Here is a 23,814-nt window from a genome sequence, read left to right as displayed (position 1 = left end):
AATATTTTCAGTACCACAAACTTTAGAGAGAGGTGAGAGACACTTGAATTAACTGTCTGTAAAGGAATTTACTTTTACATTTCTTAAAGCAATTTATGCTCTGAAATACAAGATCATCTGTCATTCAGAGAGGTAACTTTGGTCTTCAGATACTCTGCCAGCACAGTTCTGGATACTGCTACTTATTTTGTTTGTCCTCACATGTACTGCAGACAAGACTCTAAAAAAAACCCCCAAAAATCAACTCTTATGGGAATGTAAATCTATTAAATCTATTAAATCCATTTCTTAAATATAAAAAAAATATGTACTTCACTCTTAGAAAACCAACATAGGTGAACCACTGGGGCAGGATTGGTATCTTAATTTGGAGCCAATTTAGTGATTATTTAGCGATGGAAAAAACAGGAACAACCCAATGAGACACATGAACTTAGTAAACACAGATCTTTTTTTTCCCTCCACAAAATTGTTAAAGGTAAGTGCTTTGGCCCCAGCAGAAACCCTTGCACTTATCTGCTCTTGCTCAGCCATGAGAGCTGCAGCTTTCCCCAAGACTTTGGGGATCTCCTAGCATTAAATCCTTCAGAAGGGTCACCCCAAGTCTTGGTTTCACAGAATCACAGAATCAGTCAGGTTGGAAGGGACCACGGTGGATCGTCTGGTCCAACCTTCCAGCTCAAGCAGGGTCATCCTAGAGTACATTGCACAGGATTGCATCCAGATGGTTCTTGGAGACTCCATAACCTCTCTGGGCAATCTGCTCCAGTGTGTGGTCACACATACAGGAAAGAAGTTTTTCCTCATGTTCAGGTGGAACTTCCTCTGCATCAGTTTCTGCCTGTTGCCTCTTGTCCTACTGCTTGGTACCATTGAGAAGAGCCTGGCTCCATCCTCTTGGCACCCACCCTTTAGATACTGATAGACATTGATGAGGTCCACTCTCAGTCACCTCTTCTCGAGGCTGAACAGGTCCAGCTCCCTCCATCTTTCCTCGTAAAAGAGATGCTCCGGACTGTAGCATCTTTGTTTCTACTGGACCTGCTCCAGGAGCTCCATGTCTCTCTTGTGCTGAGGAGCCCAGAACTGGACACAGCACTCCAGATGTTGCCTCACCAGGGCTGAGTAGAGGGGCAGGATCACCTCCCTCGACTTGCTGGCAATGCTCTTCAAACGCGCCTACAAATCCTGGCACAAAGACCTCTCAGAGACTGTCGGGTGGCCTGGATGGGTTTGTTTGGCGGAGGAGCAGATCCCGGCCGGAGCCAGGCGGAACGCTGCTGCGCGGAACGCGCGGCGCGGCTTCTGTTCCCGGCCGGCGGCGGCGGGGAGCGCGGGCAGGGAGCGCGGCACGATGTGGGGCCGTGTACGTGTCTGGGGCGGTGGTGGCTGCGCGTCGCGGCTCCTCGGGGCGGCGGCGGCACCGCGGCTGCACTGCAGCCCTCACAGGTACCCTCGCTCCCCTACATCCTCACCTGGCGGGGTGTGTGTGTGTGTGTGTGTGCCGGCGGTGGCCGGGCCGTGTCCCAAAGCGCGGCCTTCTGAGGGCCGGGGTCCGCCTGTGCCGCCGGGGCTGGGAGCCAGTGACACCAGCAGGGACTGGGGATTTGGGCCAGTGGAAGGGAATGGCATGGGTTGTGTGTCTCACGTTGCTTTCCTTGCCGTCCTTCCCATCGTGGAGTGGTGTGAGCGATCCGCATGTGTGACCTGGCCGTAACTCTGCACCGTGTGGATCAGCAGAGCGGTGCTGCCTGCTGGGCTTTGTTGTACATGCCCAAAGCACCGGCTAAGAGCAACGTTTGGGAGTTCGTTTTCATTTTTACTATCAGGTTTTTAAGTGTTTTTAATGGCAGGTCAGTTGTACGTTTATTTATTTAATTTTTTTAGTTTCAAAGCTCCTCGATATGTTTGCACAAGCTCCGATGCTGTTATGGCCTCATGCGCAAAACAGCTCAGGCTCCTTGGTAGCTGTATTTGCTTTCTCAGGCCGAGCTTCCCAGCAGGAGGCAAACCAGAGGGTAGGTGAAATATAGCGATGCAAACTGCAGTGCACTGCTGGTTTTAAATGTCTAAGGCTTGCAGTCTTGCTGTGTTTTCCGGTTTTTTTTGAATCTTTGTAAGCAAAGATTAGGCTGAGAAGGTTGGGGCTGTTCAGCCTGGAGAAGAGAAGGTTGCATGGAGTGTCTGAAGGGGACTACAGGGAAGCCAAAGAGGCACTCAGGAACGGTAGTGATAGAACATGGATACAAATTGAAAGAAAAGAAATTTGAGTTAGCTATTAGGAAGGAATTCTTTACTGTGAGAGTGGTGAGACACTGGTCCAGGTTGCCCTGAGGAGCTGTGGATGCCCCAACCCTGGCAATGTTCAAAGCCAGGTTGGATAATGCCTTCAGCAACCTGGTCTGGTGAGAGGTGTCCACGGCAGGGGGCTTGGGACTAGATGATCTCTGAGGTCCCTTCCAACCCCTCAACGTTCTATGATTCTGTAAATTCTGAATGGTTAAGTAGTGTTAAGGAGCATGCAGCCTGAATTAATAAAAAAATGAGCTTGGCAAATACCTGTGGAGAACAACGCAGTGTAAAACAGCAGGGCTCCCACCTTCTTCCCAGTAATGAGGTTCTGAAGCTTTCCTTAAATTTTCCTGTTGCTTCTCAAAATTGAAATTTAGCGTTTAATGCTGACAGTTTATGAAGTTCAGAGTGACTGAAGTGTAATGCCTTCTGGTACTGGCAGATTTTCTTTTTTTTACACAAAGACAGATGTGTGTGAGGTGGGGAGGTATGTCACAATTCCGTCAGATTTGTGGAAATGTTTTATGATCTGCTGAGGTGTTTTATTTTGAATCAAAACAAATATTTAATTTTAATTTTTTTTCTTTGCAGCTGTGAATTTAGAGATTTAAAAACTTCATTTTAGAATGTTAAAAAGAACAGTTCTTTGAATTTTATGATAACTTTTCTAGAGAATGCGGCTGTGTCTGTGTTGCAGGAATCTCCTGATCAGCTCCCTGCTGTTCCTGGCTTCACATCTTCACCTGCACTGTCAGTTTCAGCTTCTTTGCAATGATGTGGTAAACTAAGTGGAGGAGCTATTTCAAAGGGAAAAATAACCCAAATATTTTTTTGTTTGTTACTGTGTTATCTTTCAGCAGAATCCATTTCCCCACTTGGCTGCTATATTGCAGGGTAGTGGAATGTGACCTGTGGTAGTGCCACAAGAGTGAAAACATGTGAAGCTACATGTGTGTGTACAGTCTTATTTCAGATGGCTGGAGTGTTGTCTTTATTGACTTATTTTTAAGAGTTTTGTTTTCTCACTACCAACAAATTTAAGTATAAGGTAGCAGTAGATTCAAACTTGCTCTACTACCTAATGCACAAATGCTTTGAAAGTTTTAAGTTCATAGATTATTTTCTCCACAAATAAACAGTGTTTTAAAGTTGTTTACTTGATTTTTGTGATGAAGAAACTGTAAATAATCAAGAGTTTGAAATGATGTCCCAGTCCTTCTCAAAAGTCAAATGGTACATGTTTGGCATATACTTAACATACTCAGAATGCACTCAGTTAAACCTAGACAGTTGTAATTGATGTTTTGGGGGGTTTTTTTGTAGGCTTACAAAATTCAGTCTTGGACCCTATTTGTAACTGCTGTATTTTAACTTTGTATATCATCTAGCAAAGTACAGAAACCCTTCAGCACAAGCAGTATGCTTTCTGCCGAGAAAGATGAATGTACCACTTCCAAAGGCAGCACCACTGAGGGGGCATCAAAGAGGCAGAAGGGTACAGCAGAAACACCAAAGCAGAAGCTGTTAGACATTATTGGTAATATGAAAGTGGAAGTGAGCTACAGAAAGAAACTCCAAGAGTTAAAAGCCAGTGAGAACAAAAAGCAAGCCATGAACAGGCTGGAAGGCCCAGACAGCGAAGGTCCTCAGAGAACTGCAGAAAGCATCCAACGGTAAAGTGTAACAAACTTTTCTTGCTCTGTTTTATTCTTTTTTCACTTTTTTTCATTATTCAGGACAAAACAAACCATCAAATGCCATTTCCACCTATCAAAAAGAATCTTGTAAGGGAGTGTGGTGTACAGATGTAGCTTGGAGTAAATCATAGGAGAGCTTCTGGACAAAAGATACCAGTTGCTTTCTATGGCATGCTACCTTCTTCTGCACTGAGATTCTGGAAAGGTAACATTAGCATCTGCTCGTGGAAAGTTATTTTAATGGGAGAGGGAAAATACTGTTCAGATAAAATACAATGAAACTGAGAAAAAAGAAAAAAAATTAAGAATGGCATCATGATTGTCAGGTCTTTGGACTGGCTCCTCTCCACAATGTGTTACATAATATTTATTACCCCACAGGTCTATGCTGCCAGTGGTTTTCAGGCTGTATGTCTGAGGGGCTGTGCAGTGGCATGGGGCTGCCATTTCCCCAGGTTTGAAAACAAGAGCTTGTCACAGTCATTCAGCATTTGATGATTAGTGCAATACAGGGCAAACCTGCCTGTCCCAGTGGCCACCCCTTGGGAAAATATCTGACTAACTTCCGAGTTATTAAGACATAAAATGGCAGTACAGAAATGAGAATTTAAAGATCTTAAAGGCTTTTTTTTTTTTTAATTTCATGTCTCTTGTGACTCTTACAGAGGAAAGCCTTTAAATCCGGAACTGGTGAAGGCTGCTTCTGCAGTCGCATCTTCCCTTCCACTCAACAAGAAACAGACAGAATCGGAACTACTTGCACAACTAAGAAGACATGAAGAAACCACAGATAAACAGAAGAAGGGGGAAACTATTAACATACGGTCTGTTTATTGAATTTTATTCTCAATTATGTTCAAAATTCTAATTTTGCAATGTCATCCTGAAGGTGGTGGCTGGGTTCTGTGTTGGAAAGATGGCCCTAAAAGATACATTTGGACAGTTTATCCTTGGGATTAATGTATATTAGTAACACGGTTGGTCTGGTTATACCAAGCTCTAAATTTTGCCGCCGTCTTTCTAAAATGGTTTTGCAGAAACAGAATTGTTTTCATGCCCAGGATCATTGCTTTCTTGGACAGGCTAGCAAAATAACAGCTCTTTTTGTGAGTTTGTTTGGGGTTTTTTTGTCACAAGCTTCCAAGATTCTCACACAATGGATGGATTTGTAGACGTTTCAGACGTTCTGTCTGGACTGGTGAATTTTCATGACAGCTCTGCAGAAATGAACTAGAGCAGCTCTGTTTATAGTCCCACCCTTCCTTTCAAAACTTTCCAGTCAACCCAAGAAACTCATCTCTTGGCTTAACTCTGTTTCCAGTGCGGCTTTCAAACAGATGAGAAACATTTGTTTGGAAACGGACACAGTTGTGCATATTACTCTTTTGGATGATGGCTGAAGACAGGTTTTTCATTCTGTTTTTTTCAGCTAGTATTCAGATAGCTACTCGGAAAATAAGGCATTAAATCCAGGTGAAATGCTGAACCAAACAGAAAACTGCACCTTCAGCAGAAAATGAATATGAAACCTTTCTTTTCATCTGTTTGCAGTGTGAACCGCAAGCTACTTATCTTAGTTTTAATTTATTCTGTGAAAATGAATTTGTCCCAAACGTGGATCTAAGTTTGACCCACCTATTATTGTTCATAGTTTACATGTATTATTGTTTATAGGGATCAGTAAAGGATCTGCTTGGTATGGTTATCAATGTACTGCAAACAGATTAGCCAACAAACTAATGATGTTTGTGGCTGATGTCTGCCTTCAAAGTGAGTGGAAGTTAAGGAAGAATGTGACAGATGCTTGCAATCAGGTTGAGTTAAATGATTGCCCAGAGAATGGGGTATACAGTGCTCAGTGATAACTTTGTTAAGCAAAATACCTTTTCTTCAGTTATAAGGACTATTTATATAAAGCATATATTCATTAAACTGTTAATTACCAGTGGGCTTGTGTCCTTTCTGTCACTGTGCTTTTCAGAAGAGCAGAGTACACAAACATCTCCATAGTGGCATTGGCTGTGGGTGGCCAACTTAAATGTAATTAGAACCTACTTGAGTACCTAGTGGAGGACCGCTGGGATACTCACTGAGCTAATATGTGCAGGGGCTAACATCATATGTGCTGTCTCCCTTCCCTGAGGTGTACATGCCCTGTCTAGGTGTGGTTGGTCTGACTGCTGGCATCAAGGGCTCACTGTCTTGTCACCTACTGCACTTTTCCTGAAGCACTGACCCAGCTCTGGCTGCAGTGAAAGAAAGATGATGACTAAGGAGCTTGTAGTCTAATCAAAAAGGGTTTTTTTCTCTTTAAAGTGAATTGAAATTCTTCAGAAATTTAAAAGCTGCAGCTATATAGTGCCTCTGTGCTGTTGATGGGTGGATTGAAATGTGGTATTACAGTATTTTATGTCATGCTTGTGGATGAATTGCTACCATTAGAAAAATGCATTTTCCTCAACCAGAATGTCACGGCTGGCTTGGTGTGATTTGAGTTGGCAAATTCTATTCCCTGAGGCAGCTTTGTGACCTAGTTTGTTTCCTCCGGGGAATACACTCCCCACCCCCAGCCCCGCCCCACTATTTGCTGAAAAGTTTTAGTTTTCTTCCTTAATAGTTGAGTAACAGTTTGCAACTCTTATCAGTGGATGAGTTTTAAAGAAAGACCAGCAACTCCTGCTGATTTTCATGACAGAAAATTTGGTTATTTTAACCTTTCAGTGTTGGTAGTGACCTTTCATTTCTTTTAGATCAATGTAGTACTTTCAGGTTTCTGACTAGTGTTAAAAATGTTGATTTTACAAAGCCCAGCAGCCCTCAGACTTGATTCAGCATGATTTATACTCCACAATATCTCAATCCACACAGCACACTAAAATGCTTTTAATATATTAGAAAGCATTTAGTTTTGTTTATACATTATTATTTTGTGTTGAATTTTATTTTGACAAGGGAATACAGGCAATTTAACTTTTGACTTTTTTCTATAAAGGTTTTGCATTCAATATGCTGACACATTTTAAAAGCCAGTATATATTCCTGAGTTATTTAAAATATTTAAAAAAGATACTTTCACAAGCAGTAGACCATATAGAGCTGAACTGTAAAAAACAGTGCTATTGTGATTCATAATATGTAATAAATTGTACGTTTTCCAGATGTTTTGTACCAAATATTTTTACCAGGATAGTGGCATGACCTCCAGAGGTCACTGTTGTATGCAGTCATCTCATCACCTTGTTTTGTAGACAGCATGAGGGCAGTGTGTTTGCGAGGAGGGGAAAATATTAATGATACCAGAATTTATTTTTCTCAGTGTGGGATAAAGTTTCACTCCATGGAAATCACAACAGCACTACACCAAAATAAAATCTGCGGTTTCAACCTACAAGTTGAAATTTCAGCTCCTGTTTTGGGTGAAGAAGAGGAAAAGTAGTTCAGAGCTTTGACTAAAATATATCCAAAGCTCTGTAGGTCTTCATTTTTAGTATGATAATTATTGCCTGGTAATCAGGAAGGAGAGAGAATCTGTGGTTGTTAGAAAAGTCCTACCTCTTCCTATTTCTGAATGGCAGAAGTAGCTAGGAACGTAGGTTTAAAATGTTGTGTTGGGACATGAGGTAATATGTAATATCTAACCACTATCGGTACCCTGGGGTTGGAGTGTGACTTTGTAAATTGACGTTTCTTGTTACAAAAGGCATTAAAAGAATCTTTGTAGTTTTATTTTTGTTAATACGGGGGTACTTTTGATGATGCAGGGGGACTTTTAATGATAGAGTGATGAGTGTTGCTGCCAGAAACATTGATATGCCAGTGATGGGGTGACACTAGGATTTCCCAGTGAGAAATATGATACCATTGACTGCATGTTCTGATGGATTTGTAGTGTAGTCTGTCCAAACCTACTGTGCAAAACTGCAAGTAAATTAAGGAGAGGTTCTCTGAGCAATCCTGCCTCCCCTGAAGCACGGGAACGCTCCAGCCTTCTAGGTCACAGCCGAGTCAAGCCAGTGGGCTGGGCTGTGCGTGTCTGACCTTAGAAATTATGTCCCTTTGACCCTCCTAAGTGTGTCAAGCCTCTGGCCCAACACCAACTTACTAATGCCAGTAGCCACTTTAGGGAGTAATTTCTAACGTGAGATATGTGACTAATCTGAGATTGTTTTTTATTTAAGATTAAAATGAAATTCTTTAAAACTTGCCTTTAGATACCTTTCAGAGTAGGTACTAGAAGAGCTATGCTGTTCTCTTTCTGCCATTTGAAACCACATCTAAGTCTGAAGAGAAATCCTGCTGTGTTGCTGTGGCAATTAGCTTTTACAATTTTCCAGAAGTATTTCTTTCTTGTCAGTAAAATCTCCTTTGAATTAAACTGCCAAAAGCATAGTTTGAATTTCATTCAAATTGTCATAAAATGGGTGTGCAATATTTTTGACTCGGCCTATTTTTACTTTTTTGAGACCATATTTATGTCTTAAAACTCGAGTGCTGCAATTTTGGATGCCTGCATGTGACTGGCAGCCGTTGGGTGGAGAGGACAGCTGTGAGGAAGAATTACCAGCTTGGCCTTTACCAACCAACAGACTTGCCAGTTAAGGGAGGCAGAAAGGTGGTGTGTTTTGCCCTTTGCGTTCAGAACGAGCTGCACACGGGGCTGGAAGAGATCGGAGCACTTACTCTTCACATATGATTTTGACTAGAGAATTACGAAGGAAGATGTGGTCTGTTAATGCTGTAATATGATTATGCAATGCAACAGATTGCAGTGGATCAGGAAAGGTGACCTACTTATTAGGGTGGCATGATTGGCCCATGTCAGCTGATGTGTGAAGTCAAGCTTCCTTTTGGTCTGCAGCAGCACAGCTCTGTCCCTGGGCAGTGTTGGTTCCTGTCCAAAAAACTGGTGATTTTTACCTCCCTGTTTCAGCCTATTTCTTGTATCCAGAGAAGTTCCTCATTTGCTTAAGCAAAACATATCTAGTACACTCTGTGAATATTGGTATGCAGATATATGATTTTTTTTTAGTTGGAAACTAAATAATTTCAAAGAGAGCGTTCATTGTAGATTTAATAGGTTAAAATAGCACTTTTCCTATACAGCATGTAACAACTAAATGGTTGAAAAGGTAAAGTTGAGTGTTTGATGGTTTAAAGATGGGTGTATTTTATGAGGTATGTATAAGTCTGTCTCATAGAGGCTTATGAAACCAATTGAGAGTAGAGTTTCTGGTTAATACATATGACGAACTTCCTCGCTTTGTCAATTTGTTGAGGTTTTACTTTTCATGTTTTTAATTTCAGCAACGTGATTTCAGAAATGACAGTCAAAAAGCAGTCCCCAGCTCAGAGGGGTGTGAGGATATCCAGTCGCATTTCCTTGGAGTTGGATGATGATGGTCAAAGAATAAGGCCTGAAAGATTTTTGTCTCAGTCTTTTGACTCCAGAAGGTATGTTTGTTGTGTTCCACTTGAACAGAAGGAGCATGCAATTACTAATGGATAAGATTTTAAATTTACTTGCCATACATGAGAGCTTAAGGAAATCACTTAACTATTTTTCAAGAAAAGTACTGATAGCATTGAAATAAACCGTGAGAACATAGTTAATGTTAACCAACAATCAAATAATGTGCAGTTTTTTAATGTTACATTTTAGATAATTAAAAATACTTGGTGCTGAAATGTAATTGTGTTTGTTTTAACTAGTTTAAATTTTTCTCACTTATGCCTAATACACTTTCATGTCACTTCCTTGAATTTTTGGGAAATGAAATTTTGAAGGTTTGATTTCCTCTACTGGAAAACTTTGATAATGTTCCACGTTGAGAAAAGTTTCATCCATTCTGTTGGGGTTTTTAAGAGATGATAAAGTTTATTTATTTAATTTTACCACCTCATTGCAATTAATAAGTCATTCTGTAATTTATTTCTCTATTGTCTGTGACATTATAATTGTCCATGAAATTAACCTTATAATTTACATTGTAAACTCCTTAACCTTATCTTGCTGTTATTGCTGTTATCTTGTATTATGTGGCCAGTCTGTTTTTCAATGAATTAAGGAATGCTCTTACATTTTTGGTTTACTCCTGTAAGCTGTGCTTTCTTACCTGCAGTCTTTTGATTTTTCAGTGGCAGCTCATCATCACATTCCTTCTCAGTATATTCTTTCTCTAGCAGTTTTTAGTAATATTAACTTCTCTTGTCATTAATTTACTTTACAAGTTAATCCCCTTTTTTGGGGGCTAGGGGCTGGAAGTTGAGTGAATCATTTGTGTTTAGATAGATTGTGTTGAAGACAGAATTTGGATAACTAAAAAAGCATAAGTTTGTGGATGAGTTGATGTAGAGTATTCTGCTCTCTTTGGTTATCTAAGACATCTATTTCAGTATGTCATGAACAGAGAATTGTGACTTCCCATAAGGAACAAATTGGAACACAGTGATTGGCCGTGTAGATCATGCAAAAACACCAAAGTGGCTTATGGCCATTGGAAGTCATTAGAAGAACTTAACCAGCCTGCTGAAATGTTTCTGGGTAACTTCCTTGTTCTTGAACTGCTAAACTGCAATGGTATGTTAGGGAAGCATCTCTTGGGCCTCTTCAGTGCTATAAGCATGCAGTGTTTTCTGTTCTGGTGCAAAGCTGGTAGGAGGTGCAAGAGGGGCTTTTTGTAATGAAAGTTGAAGGGAGAAGAAGCGGAACAGAGGTTTTGACCAAGCCCTGCCAACTTAGATATTTCTGTTGCAGGTTTTTCATTCAGCTACAGGCTGCTGGTTTGAGGAGCAAAGAAAATGACTTCATTATCAGATGAACAATACCTCTGTAGATATTTTTATTCTTTGGATAATTCTCAGACAGAGGTAGTAGTCACATGAAAGTAATTTTATTATTATGCTGCAATTCTTGACTGACTGTGAGAAATACTTTATTTAAGGTGTTGGATTAAAGGTTTTTCAAAGTATGAAAGAACAGAAATAATATGATCTAGAAGTATAAACTGGAAACCTGAGCTTTTACATGCTCATACAGTGTATATTATTTACCTTTGCTAAACTTCTCATTTAATAACATACTGCAAAGTGAATTTCACTTATGTTTGAAAAAATTTATTAAATTTATGATATCTGAGAAGCTGTCTTGCCCTCTTTGTGTGATGAAACTATACTTGGTATATAACTTCAGGATCAGTACTTTAAAATTGTTTTTAAAATCCCTATAATGAGTAAACTATCCAGTTTCAGACCTGGGTTTCCTTCTGCATACCTGAAAATCTAATGGATTTACATATCAATTGACAGTATGAAAAGGATGGATTAGGAAGAATATCTTAGTTTAAGTCGAGTTAGTAGGTTTCAATGAAATGAGTGATGTTGCATATAGTAATTTAAACTTGTAATTTTAAAATAAATGTTCTTCCAAGTCATGCTTGTATCTTTGGCCAATGTGAGTGGGAGTTACACAGAGATAGGAGAATATAATCCTAAATCAACATTCTTTTAAGGCTCTCTAACTAGATTGCTCTATGCCGAAACAGATCTGGGGTAGTTTCATCACTGAAATGTAATATGACAAGAGCAGGCTTGCAGAAGTAGTTGAGGCCATTAGAAATCTCCAGTAAATCCAGATAGGTGGAATTTTAAGGTCAGAAAGAGTAACAGTGGATATGCAATAACAAAAAGTAGTAACTGTTAGAATTTCAGTGGAAACCTGGAAGATAGTATGATTAAAAGCATAATTGTTTCTAAACTAAAGACATTGTTTTTTCTTTGTTTTCATTTATAAGAATTTACTTTGACTGCTTCTCGAACTCTTGTATTTCCGAATTTTCTTTTTTAGTGTAAGCTTATACTAATGTTAAATGTGATTGAAAATAGATGGTCAGAGTGAAATATTTTTATATTCAGAAGAGAGAGCTACTTAAAACATATCATAAGGATATACTCTGACTGTTTGCCATATGACAGAGAAGGTGGCTTTGTAATCTTCCAAAAAGGCTATTTATGTCATAAAGCAGGAATTATTTGATTTAGCTGTTGCCTTTTCTGTTCCTGAATTGTGCAATATTTTTTACAGGGAAAAAAACCAAGTCTTCAGATAGTTGCAACTTTGTAAAATCACTTAAGTACTGTGGTTTGATACTGTTTACCTTTCTTCAGATTCCTAAATACCCCAGTAAAAAGTAACTACAAATGTAATGTTTGATTTATGCTCATTCTTTTGCATGGAAATGTTTTGAGAGGCTCTGTTACAGACGAATAATAAAGTCATAAACACTTCCTCTGGTTTAAAGCCTGAGAATTTAGTGAGAGGCACTATCTCCTTTTTTTTTTTTTCTCCAGAGATCTGTTAGTTCATGAAAATATTTTGTGCTTTTTAATTTGCTAGCTGGCAGTGTTGTGAGGTGTTGTGAAATACTAAATATCGGTTTTCTTTTTTGTTTATAGAAGTCTCAAAGTAGGAAAGAGACTTAATATATTCACTAAGGCTTCTACAGAACCAGAACACGCACTGAAAACAGGTTAGTGGAAATTCAATAATGAAAAACCCAATGAGGCCAAGTTCTGCATTTTTAGAATATCAAGAGATTCATTGCTGTGAGGAGACTTATGACCTGTTCACTTTCTGCTTTCAGACTGATAAATGACTACTTTAATGTAACTCTGATTTTTACCAAGCAAAACTTCCATACAGATTGTTTTCTGTAGTGATCAGGGCATTCTGTTACTGAACTTGAACAGTATAACCGGCTTTTTGTCACAAATGTCAGTCGTACTCCTGTGAGTGTAAAGCCAGCCTGGAGAATGGGTATGTTGGCTCCAGCTTATTTGTCAAGTTGCAAAGAAATATGAGACTGTGATTGCAGGAAAACAAACTCTACAGGTGGCTAAGCATAAGCAGGGTAGTATAAAACCAAGATTACACACTGGATTGCTCTGTGGCCTTCTTTTGTTTAGTGTTCCAGTTGCAGCTTGAAAGATCCCGTCAGTGACTGACAAACGACACCTTGCTTTACGTGTTGTAAAGCTCTTCGTATATGTTTAGAATCACAGAGTAGTTTGGGTTGGAAGGGGCCTTTAAAGGTCGTCTAGTTCAAACACCCCTGCAGTGAGCAGATATGTCTTCCACTAGATCAGGTTGCTCAGAGCCCCGTCCAACCTGACCTTGAATGTTTCCCGGGATGGGGCATCTACCAGCCCTCTATATACCCATTTCCAGTATTTTACCACCCTCATTGGAAAAAATGTCTTCCTTTTTATCTACTCTGAATCTACCCTCTTTTAGTTTAAAACCACTACTCCCTTGTCCTGTTGCAACAGGCCTACTAAAAATTCTGTCCTTATCTTACTTACAAGTTCCCCTTAAATATTGAAAGGATTGTAATAAGGTCACCCTGGAACCTTCTCTTCTCCACGAGAAACCATCCCAGCTCTCTCAGCGCATCCTTTTAGTCATCTTCATGGCCCTCCTCTGGACCTGCTCTAACAGGTTGATTGATGTCCTTCCTGTTCTGAGGACCCCAGAGCTGCATGGAATGTTCCAGGTGGGGTCTCATGAGAGCAGAGTAGAGGGGCAGAATCTCCTCTCTCAACTTGTTTGCCATACTTCATTTTACAATTCCAGTTGGCTTTCTGGGCTGTAAATGCATGTGGCTGGTTCATGTCCAGTTTTTATCCACCAATATGCCTAAATTGTTCTTGGCAGGGCTGCCCTCAGTCCCTTGATCTCCCAGCCTGTATTGATTTTGGGGATTGCCCTGACCCAGGTGCAGCACCTTGCACTTGACTTTGTTGAACCTCATGAGATTCCTGTGGGACCTCTTCTTGAGCTTGTCCAGGTCTCTCTGGATGGCATCCCATCCTTCATCGTGTCAACCACACTGCTGAGCTTGGTGTCATGTGCAAATTTGCTGAGGGTGCACTCGATCCCTCTGTCCGTGGTGTTGATGAAGACACTGAACAATACCAGTCCCATTACAGATTCCTGAGCAACACCACTTTGTCACTGATCCCCATCCAGACACTGAGCCCTTCGTCACTACTCTCTGGATGTAACCACCCAACCAATTCCTCATCCACCAACTATACATGCCAAAAGTCCTGTTAGATAAAAAACACCCCAACAAAACACAAAGTCAAAACAGGTATGACCCACCTTCATGTTCACTGAATGGCATAGCTCTGCAGGAACAGTCTTCATGATGCATGACAGGGATAGCCTTCATGCCTGAAGGCTCAGCTTTACTACAGACTGGGTTTGGCTAAGAGTGTGTGAATATGGTCAAGTCATGTAAAGAACTCCTTCTCTCCCTTTTCTTTCTGAACAATGAAACTGCATTGTTAGTATTGATCTTTAATATGCTGTTTTCCCTCAAGTATTCTGAGGCCCTTTCAAAAAAAGACTTTATTCCACTGTGGTGACTTAGAACTTTGTGTAAAGCCAGCAGTGGCAGAAGAAATAGTACTCCTCTCTGATATCTTAGAAAATGATGCATATTTGTTTGTTTCAAGAGTAGGACTCTTAGTTTTTGCCAGATTCTAGATGAGTACTTTTATCTTTTTTTTTACACTTGAAACTGCAGGGAGAAATTAATTTGTTTATTTAATTTCTTTAGTAAAATGTAAAATAGTGCTGTTTGCATATTTTCAAGCAGCTGTGAGGTTTTGGAATTCAACTACATCTGAAATTTGCTTATTATACTGGAATTCAATTTTTTTAAGACTGCCAATATCTTTAAAGTCTCCATTTTACATATAAAAACAACAAATTGTGCAGTGTTTGTTTTTAACCATCTTAACAAGTGTGGTGTTGAAGAAGCTGGCTTTTGACTTGATTCAAATTTACTCAGGTAAAATGGTGAGAACTTAAGCTTTCTTTTTCTCATGAGCAGAATGCAGACACAATGGCTCATAGTAGTCACTAGATAAAAAGCTGAGATGCACTTTTTTTTTTAAACACAAAACTGGAATGTACACAGTTGTGTAAGAGAGCGAGTGGACTTTATTAGATTTGTAATTAGATATTAAGAAGTAAGCTTCTTTCAGCTTTTTATGTGGTATTTCCTTGTTTGGTTCCAGGTAGCCTTGAGGAAATCTACAATATATTCTACGCCAGGAAGCTGATTACTTGGCTTACTGACTAAGCCTGATGACATTTTTTTTGTGTTAATCTTGGGAAATACTGGTGTGGTACTTGATACCTTGATTCATTTATTTTCATTGTCTTGGCTCATATTAATGGAGATAATGAGTTAAAATATTGTTTATACATGACAGAAAAGCAAGTTTCCTGTTAAGTATTGGTTTTGAAAACCTGCATGTTAACTGGAAAGTAAATTGGCATCCTGAAACTATTCTTCATAACTGTTAACACAAAATGTCAGTATTATTTTCTGTTTCACAGAGGTGAAAATATAATCTTTATCACCCTTACTGCAAGCTTGAAAAAATGAGTTTCTGCTTTTCTCTATTAGAAGATGTACTAGTTTCTTAAAGATGTGGACAATAATTTCATTTTAGTATGGTTTCTCATGTTGTTTTCTAGCTGTATTTTATTCTTGCCTCCAACCCTCAAATCAAAGTAGTCAGGTAGGGAATAGAGTTCTGGAAATTTCCCTCTTAAGGAACAATTTTAATATCTTCTTATTTAACACAAAAAAAATGTGAAAACACTTTTCAGTATGTAAAACTACTGTTTGCCCTTTCATTTTGTTTTCTCTTAAAGCGGGGGAGGAAGATTTTTTTTTTTTAATTCATTTGAGTTGTAAGCCGCTGAGCTAAAGATGAAATTATATCTTGGCTTCAACTACTTACACTTGTGAATAGTAAAATAATAGCTGATTGGCCCTGATCCACTTCAAGCGGACTCTTACATTTGAATTCACATGAAGATCTCTGTTCCAAGGAGATTAGGGTGAATTGATAACGGGGGAAGCAAAAAACCAAAGGGGAGTACAGCTTAGGCCAGCTCACGAGACAGCAGCCCAAGGCACTCCCAGTGATTTCTCCCTGTCCTGTGGTAACAGATTGTTCCCTTCAGTTCAGCGAAGAGGCTCAGTCTGGGCTCATGACCAGTTCTCCTGGGTGGAGGGGCAGGAACTCCTTAAGAGTAACTACTGCCATATGAGTAAACTTTGATTAAAAAAAATTGAAATAATTATATGCATCAGGAAAGATGCATCCCTGAATAAACTGTTTGTTCCTTTGTGAAAGTATAGGAAATCACAATTTTGTGAAAATTGTATAGGAAAATACAATTTGTGTATTTGTGAAAAGTATAGGAAATCACAATTTCTCAAGCCCAGGAGACAAAAACTGGGACACTTGGGAGTGTTGAGGAAGGAATTGCCATCATTTGTAGATTGAGTTGTTTCCCTGAAGGAGAGTGTCGTTATGAAGTACCTGAAAACTCCTGTAGAAGTATGATTCTTTTAGCAGAGTGCACCAGTCGAATTCAGAGTTTGTCATATCCACAATTTTGTGAAAGACAAAAAGGAAAACAGATTGTGGAAAAATTAAATTCCTGCTCTGTGGAAGGCTTAAAAATAAACTGTCCCGTAGCAGTTCAGAATACATTTTCATCATACATTTGAGAATTTAATGGGCTTTCGTGTCAACAGAGAATTCTCATTTGAGAAAGGTGATGCTGGCATCTGAAGTAGAAAAAATTAGTCTCTGTAAAGATTAATGTTAAAGGACTTTGTTTTAGCTAGTGAAAAGTCTTTGGCTGCTGACAGATCTTTACAAAATTTATTTTTTAGTACCTTCACCAACAATTTGGGATCTGGAGTTTGCAAAGGAGATTGCAGGAATAACTGCACAGCCTCCCCGAAATGGTTTTGAGGAGATGATCCAGTGGACAAAAGAAGGAATACTGTGGGAGTTCCCAATTGACAACGAAGTCGGTATGTGCACTGTTAACTTTTATTATCTGTCTCAATTTATCTTTTTTTAAAATTAGAGCATATTTGACCTTTGACTGTTTCAACATAGCGTTTCAGCTATGAGTCATGGATTTGATAGTAAACAAATATAACTCCCTGACTGTCCCAGATCAGAGATACTTCAGATGAACTCATTCTGGCACTCTTCAGGTGAAGTCCTGCAGGTGGTTTGGCTGATCTGATGACTGGCTGCTGCCAAAAAGGAGAGAACTCTCTCCCTCCCTGATGCTTTCAACACCAACAGTCCATTCAAGTCTATTATGTAATACCTTTTACTATTCAACTTCTTTAAATTAAGCTCCTGGCAGAAGTTGCAGAATCTTAAAACTACTGTTTGTGTTTTATAATGCTGATTCTGTTCTTTGGTGCGGGTCTCGGACAAGTGTCTAGCTGGATCTCAAATTGCTGTCTGCCAGTTCCATATCTGCCCAGGCTGAGTGTTAAAACAGTTGTTTGCCCCCTTTGTTCTGTCTGTTTCATAAGAAGAAACAGTCACAATATTCACTCACTCTGGGCATCTATGTTAATTAGGCATCTTTGTGCACTTTATTTTCTTCTATTACCATAAAAAAAAAAAAAAGCTTCATGTGAAGTTAAGCCAGCAGAGAGAGAGAATGAATGCAAAGGAAGCAAGAGCAACTACTCAAAGTCTACAGTATAGGAAAGAGGACTTCATAACTTCAGGGAGAGCTTGGCTGTGGGTTTGGTTTTTTTTTAAAGACTTTAAAGACATCAAACAGAACTGCTTTGTAGTGATTCAGTCACTGAGAGCAAAACAGGTTAGTATCTGAAGCTGTGGGTCTTTGAAAATCTGTGCTATACTGAGTTGCAAGTTGAATAATGTGGTTCATTGTTTCTTAGTGTTTATTCTCATCCTATTTGGCAGTTTCTTCACAGAATTTAATCACTGCTCCCAGAATTGATCTGTTCCATCATGTAGAAATCCAAGTATACTCCAGTCATGTTTTTGCAAGCTTAGAACCATTGTGGCTGATGGTTTTGCTGTTGCTGTAATGTGGCTGGAACCCTGCTGTCTGGGGCCGGCCGTTGACAAAGTGTCTTTGGCGGCCGGTGGTTTCTCTGTTGCAGCAATGTGGCTGGAGCTGCGCTGTCTGGGATGGGGTGGTGGACGGACAAAGAGTCTTTACATGTACTTAAACAAGAATCTTTATTGATTTGTCCTCAAAGACTAGTCATGGGGAAAATTCCAGTGGAGCGTTCCAAAATCTGTCACCTCTCAGGTTGAAATACCAAGTCAGTAAATTCCATCCTATCAAACTGCCAGCCACAGGCTATTAATCATGTCAGGTATGTCAAAGCACGGTTAAAAAGCTTGAGAACCTCACTCCAGTTATATCAACATACTGTAATTTCAGTGTCTCTGCAAAAGAAAGATGCCCCTTTCAATTGCTGTCAATTTTGCATTTTTGTAACAGCCATTTCCCTCAATGGGAGGACATTACTTCAGCTTGTATCAGGAAAGGTGTGATTTTTCTGTTATGCCACAAGCATGTGGATTTAAAAATGTAAGTGCTATTAAATTTTCTGTTGAGGAAGCATATATACTCAACTTTTAGCATTACGATAGCCTTTAAAGTTTTAAACTAAATATAAAAAGGAAGATGACTGCTTATACCTCTTTTTCTTGGCTCCAGAGCATTTCTGGTGATCTCGTTAGAGTGCTTTACCAAGGCACTGTGCTGTGCTTTGTGGCATCACAACAAGGTTATGATTTTTAAAATGATTTTGGTGTGAACATCTGAAGATGTGACTAGACATACTGGCTTGCTGCAGCAGTCTTCCCCCACACACCCCCTAAGTGCCCTGTCGTCTGCTCCTTCCTGCATGTCCTTTCCCTTGTCTGATGCAGCTGAAATCACCGTTAGGCAGAAAATTACCTTTTTTTTTTTCTCCTCTCTATCTCTCCGGCCTCTGATTAATTTTTACCAGATTAGCAAACCATTAGTACAGCTTGCATAACACCATTCTCATTCCTCCTTCTTTCTGCTTGCCTCTCCTGTTTCTAGTAGCTTTAACTCTCCTCCATGATTGCCATGGCAAAAAGTTGGGAAAAACATTGATTCGTGCCTCTTTTATTATTTCTGTTCATACTGATGACTCAAAACCTGAGGAGCTAAAAATTACAGTGCAGGTTACAGGTGCTACTTTGCCTTAACACCTCATTATGAGGAGCAAATGCTTTCGGTGGGCCAGAGATTGTTACTGCACAAGTGATAGGAAGGTCTCTCTGTAGGCAAAAGTTCACCAAGTCCTGTTCTGTCTGTTTTGCTGAGATGCTGTTCCCAGAAGAGAAATGCTGGATCAGCTTGCCAAGAGAAGTGGCAAAGTTACACAACCATTCTGTCAGGGTTGCTTTAGTAATTCCGGATCTGTTCTAGGGACCTACTGAAGAGCATGATTTGTCTCATTCTAAAAGTCCTAAAAGGATAGAATGCTTTGTGCTGAAAGGGACCTTTAGAGATCATCTAGTCCAAACCCCCTGCCAAGGACAGGGACATCTTTTCACTGGATCAAAATAGTCATCTTTGTAGCATGTCAACAACACTCCTTGTAAGGGGTGGACATCTGTGTTTGAGATGACATCTTTAAGGCAAGGTTGGTCATGTCTTGGAAGGATTAATGTTGTAGGTAGAGAAATTCCCCAGACTTTCTGTTTTGTAATATGTTGGGGATTGGAAATAGGATATTGAGAGTAGATGACTTTTTGCTTTGAGGTTGAAAAAGAAAATCCTCTACTTTAGATTTCCTACTATGCGTGTTATTTCAAATTAGGTTTCTGAGGATAGCGCAAGAGAGGCTGAGGGACAGGTTTGCAGCAGGAGTCAGGGTTTGCTGGGGGAGGGTGGGGCGAGGGGAGTCATGCAAGCATATCTCATCTGATCAGTTCCCACCAGAAGTTTCAGTCTCTGATGCTTTGGGTAGTTGTGGTCTCATTTTCTGTCACGCACTTTTGTTTACTTTTTTGAGGACTGAAATATGTGGTCTAACTGAAATATTTGGATTTAACACTTCCTCCCCAAACCGTGTATCATGTCTTCAACAAAAAGGAGATCAGAATACATGATGTTATATTTCCTTCTGACCTGCATTTTTGTTAGACTATAAATAGTTTTATTTCTTTTGGCTTAGAGAAGAAAATGGTGAAATTATTTATTAGACACAATCTCTCCTGACACCCTCTATCTATCCCCAAAAGAAGAGCATCCAGGAGGCCAGATTTTACTGTCAACATTACTCAGATTTTTTCAGTAGTGAGTTTGTTGGTTTAGTTTTCTTGGATTTCTGAGACCAGCAAAAGTATGGAAGTCTGGAAAGGTTGTTAGTTTGAGAAAGCAACCAGTCACTGTACTTCTGTAAGAGGACATGGGTTTCCAAGCACAGCAGAAACACACCTTCTGAAGCTGACATTGCCTGTTTTTTTTATTTTAACTGTCAACATAAAGGAAAAAGGAGAGAGCTTCTGAAGAAGGAAATGTGCTTTCTTTTTCCAAGAACAAGGGAGATAAATGTGATATGTAACTGGTATGGATACACTCACACATTTCTAGGAAAAATCTGTGGGAAAAATGGAGGTATTTCCCAGCTCCTTCAGATATTGCAGTATCTAAAGCTTAAAGCAAGAAAGAATACGAACTTAACAAGTTGAGAGACTTCTCCAACCCAGAGATGTGCATCGTCTCTTTTAAAACTGTAGAAGCTCTAACAGAGGAGGAAGCCTAGAGCTAAAATGGCTTAATTACCTCCATTTTAATACTCATGATTTAATTTTGTCAAATAGTATAGAAAACCATGAAACTAGCTAATTTAGGAAAACATGTACACTTATGTAGACTTCACATTTTTGTCATCTGAAAGTGGTACAATGTTTTTCTCTAATACCAGATTTTTATTTAAAGGTGCAAGCAAATGGGGATCAAATAAAAATTTTCATGTATATCTAACTGAAGAAAAATCTTTCTTTGCAAATCCCAGTTTGCCTCATTATTTTTTTTTCTTGGAATTGGGAACGGCAAAAGCGGCCTTTTTTCTGCATGTAGGAATTTGTGTTCTGAGTCTTTGTCTGTAGCATCATGGTATGAACAGTGGCAAAAGAAATTCACAGGACAGAGAACAAAAATTTGGTGTAGGATCTGAACTGTGCTTGATTAGAGATCTCCAATAATCCCTTATCCCCTGTTCTGTGGGTGCTTCTGAATATATCATCTTCGGTGATGGTTGTGACTTAAAAGTAGCAGCTGGTGAGAGACACAACATTTTTACATCAGCATATACTCACAGATTCAGAAGATGTCAGAAAAAAACAATTTCTCTGCCCATTTGATAGCAATAGGATGTTAAAACTGTGACTCGGAACAGAGATGCAAGTAAGTGTGTGTTAACTGTTCAGTATGAGGTTGCCTCATTTGTTCAAGGTTAGCTTGTATTCTTTAATCCTCTGCAGAATTTAGGCAATCAGTGTTTTCTTTAAGAATTTATTAAGAAAGTGCCCCCAACCAGCTACCACTGGTGAATCAAAATTTTCAGGTGTTGAACAAACCGGATTTTGACAAGAAGATTGATTATGGTTATAATTATTCCTACTCCTATTCTGATGTCAGCTTTTAGTGAGATTACCAGCCAGAAAGTTGATTTAAATATTACATATTCTATAAATGTGAGCAGAACCATTAATTTTACTAATTTAAGATTATTTGCAAACTATGTATTTTTTTACTTTGTTCTGTTATGTTATGAAAATAACTTTGTCTTTTTTTGTGTTTTCTACTAGGGATGGATGATGATGCTGAATTTCATGAACATATCTTTCTGGACAAACACCTTGAGGGCTTTCCCAAGGAAGGACCTATTCGCCACTTCATGGAACTAGTTATCTGTGGGCTCTCAAAAAACCCATACCTCAGTGTTAAGCAGAAGATTGAACATATTGAGTGGTTTGAGAAGTATTTTGAGGAAAAGAAGGAATTTCTTCAAGAGATTTGAGACTTGGGAAAGTGCTTACCCTTGAAATGAAGAATCATTGTGTCACGAATGACGATTTGTTGTAATGGAAATACCGTCAGTGCATAGTAATCGTGTGACCTGAAAGTTGTATTTTAAATAATAAACTGAAAGGTCATACTTTCTTAATTGCGTGTCCATGTATATGTAGATACTTCTGACAACAAAAGAAGGAACTGAAAAGTTAGGCTTTTGTAGAATGTGCATTTAAAATTTAGTTTATTAAAATTGTTGTCTTTGAAACTTCTGATACAGCTCTAATTTTGAAAAACTGTTACTGAGATAGTAAGGGTTCATTTTGCTAATTCATTAACCACACCGATATTTGGATAGTATTAATCCTTTCTCCTTTCACTAATTATCTTTACTGGTTCATTTTAAAGTTTTTGGTAAGGACCAAGTCATTTGAATTATATGCTTGTTGATTCATCTGCTCAATGAAAGGCTGTTGTATTCATGAGATGTGTGAACAGCATAACACTGGTAAGTTATAGAAAATAATAAGGGAGTGGTTGATATTGGGACTGGTGCCAATGGCTTTAAACTGTAAAAGGGCAAGTTTAGATTAGATGTTAGGAAGAAATTCTTTACTGTGAGGGTGGTGAGGCACTGTCACAGGTTACCCAGAGAAGTTGTGGATGTCCCATCTCTGGAAGTGCTCAAGGCCAGACTGGATGGGGCTTTGAGCAACCTGGTCTAGTGGAAGGTGTCCCTGTCCATGGCAGAAGGGTTTGAACTAGGTGATCTCAAAGGTAGGTCCCTTTCAACCCAAAGCATTCTATGATTCTGTGATTCTATGAAATCTCTCTTGCCATCTATACATCCACTCTGAAACTTTTGACTAACTTCCCATTGGTATTTGTTGTTTAAAAATGGGTCTGGATGTCAAGTAATACATAAAATTCTGTTTCACCGATTACTGCAGTGTTTGGAGCTGAGACTTATCTCCTTCATCTGCAGGGCTAGGAAGAGAACTTGGCATTCCTGACAAGGAGGGTTGTTGCCTACAGTTTGCTGTCTCATGATGCCACTGCTGGTTTCTGTCTAGTTCTCTGATGCTGGTGAAGCAACTTCATATTTTCTAGATAATACTTTCTTCTAATTAAATGTGTATGGTCCTTTGCATCTATTAAGCCGTTGCAACATATTTTACTTCAGTTCTGTCCATCCAGAACTACTCACTCATAATCCGAGATTCTGAATGACCATCTTGCTGCTAAACTTTCCAGAACATTTCCAGTCTTGCATATTGTGTTCTTTCTTGTTCTCTCCAACCATGTTAGCAACTATTGGCCCTATAAAATGCACTTCTGTCTGTTTCTCACATTTCCTCGTAACTCAAGCAGGAAGGAGGATGTATATAGAATTCATTATAGAAGGAAGGTAAATCACTAGCTTCATATGCAAATTGTTTTTAAAATAAGAATTACAAGAAAGTGAATGAAAAATAGAGAGTCGACCTTTTTCTATGAGTTGGAATACTGTTGCTGTGATCCACTCATCTCCAAGACATTAGTTTGCATGTCTGGCAAAGGAAAGACTCAGGTTGTGGAAAGGAGAAGCAACTTTTTTGACTTTCTGACTGTAAGAACAGAAAGGTTCAAGTTCTGCAGAAATTTTTAGAGGTTTTCTGGATATGGAATGGAGAGAGTAAGAATTACATCAAAATATCTGTATTTGGTACTGTGATAGTTTGGTTCAAATAGATTTTGGTTCAATGCCCAGATATGTTTTACTTAAAAAATATCATTCTTCCCAAATTTCTACCAAACTATAGCACACAGCCTGCATTCTGCTGTATTCAAGCCTTTGCTAAAACAAGGTACAGTAACTTTGAAGTCAGTGCAGGATTCTAGAAA

At 39.2% G+C, this 23,814-nt stretch overlaps 1 protein-coding gene across 1 annotated transcript; it reads left to right on the top strand.

Annotated features, from left to right (window-relative positions):
• Positions 1-1,147: 1,147 nt before the first annotated feature.
• MRPS31 (mitochondrial ribosomal protein S31) lies at positions 1,148-22,198 on the top strand. Its single transcript, XM_051780486.1, has 7 exons — positions 1,148-1,449; positions 3,681-3,965; positions 4,655-4,813; positions 9,294-9,440; positions 12,441-12,514; positions 16,754-16,897; positions 21,726-22,198. The coding sequence occupies exons 1-7, from the start codon at positions 1,163-1,165 to the stop codon at positions 21,935-21,937; spliced, it is 1,308 nt and encodes a 435-aa protein (XP_051636446.1). The 5' UTR covers positions 1,148-1,162; the 3' UTR covers positions 21,938-22,198.
• Positions 22,199-23,814: the final 1,616 nt, after the last annotated feature.

This window comes from Manacus candei, unplaced genomic scaffold (assembly GCF_025592945.1).
Source record: "Manacus candei isolate 608988 ecotype Guabito, Panama unplaced genomic scaffold, ASM2559294v1 h1tg000014l, whole genome shotgun sequence".
NCBI classification, from domain to species: Eukaryota; Metazoa; Chordata; class Aves; order Passeriformes; family Pipridae; genus Manacus; species Manacus candei.
The sequence above is the reverse complement of the archived record's forward strand: the minus strand, read 5'-3'. Positions and strand labels throughout refer to the sequence as shown.

What these genes read in the sequence shown, in the direction of transcription:
- MRPS31 (XM_051780486.1), top strand. Translation starts at nt 1,163, where the DNA reads ATGCTCTTCAAACGCGCCTACAAATCCTGGCACAAAGACCTCTCAGAG. An exon ending in ACTGCAGAAAGCATCCAACG is followed by an intron (nt 3,966 to 4,654) that starts GTAAAGTGTAAC and finishes TGACTCTTACAG; the next exon opens with AGGAAAGCCTTTAAATCCGG. An exon ending in CCCAATTGACAACGAAGTCG is followed by an intron (nt 16,898 to 21,725) that starts GTATGTGCACTG and finishes GTTTTCTACTAG; the next exon opens with GGATGGATGATGATGCTGAA.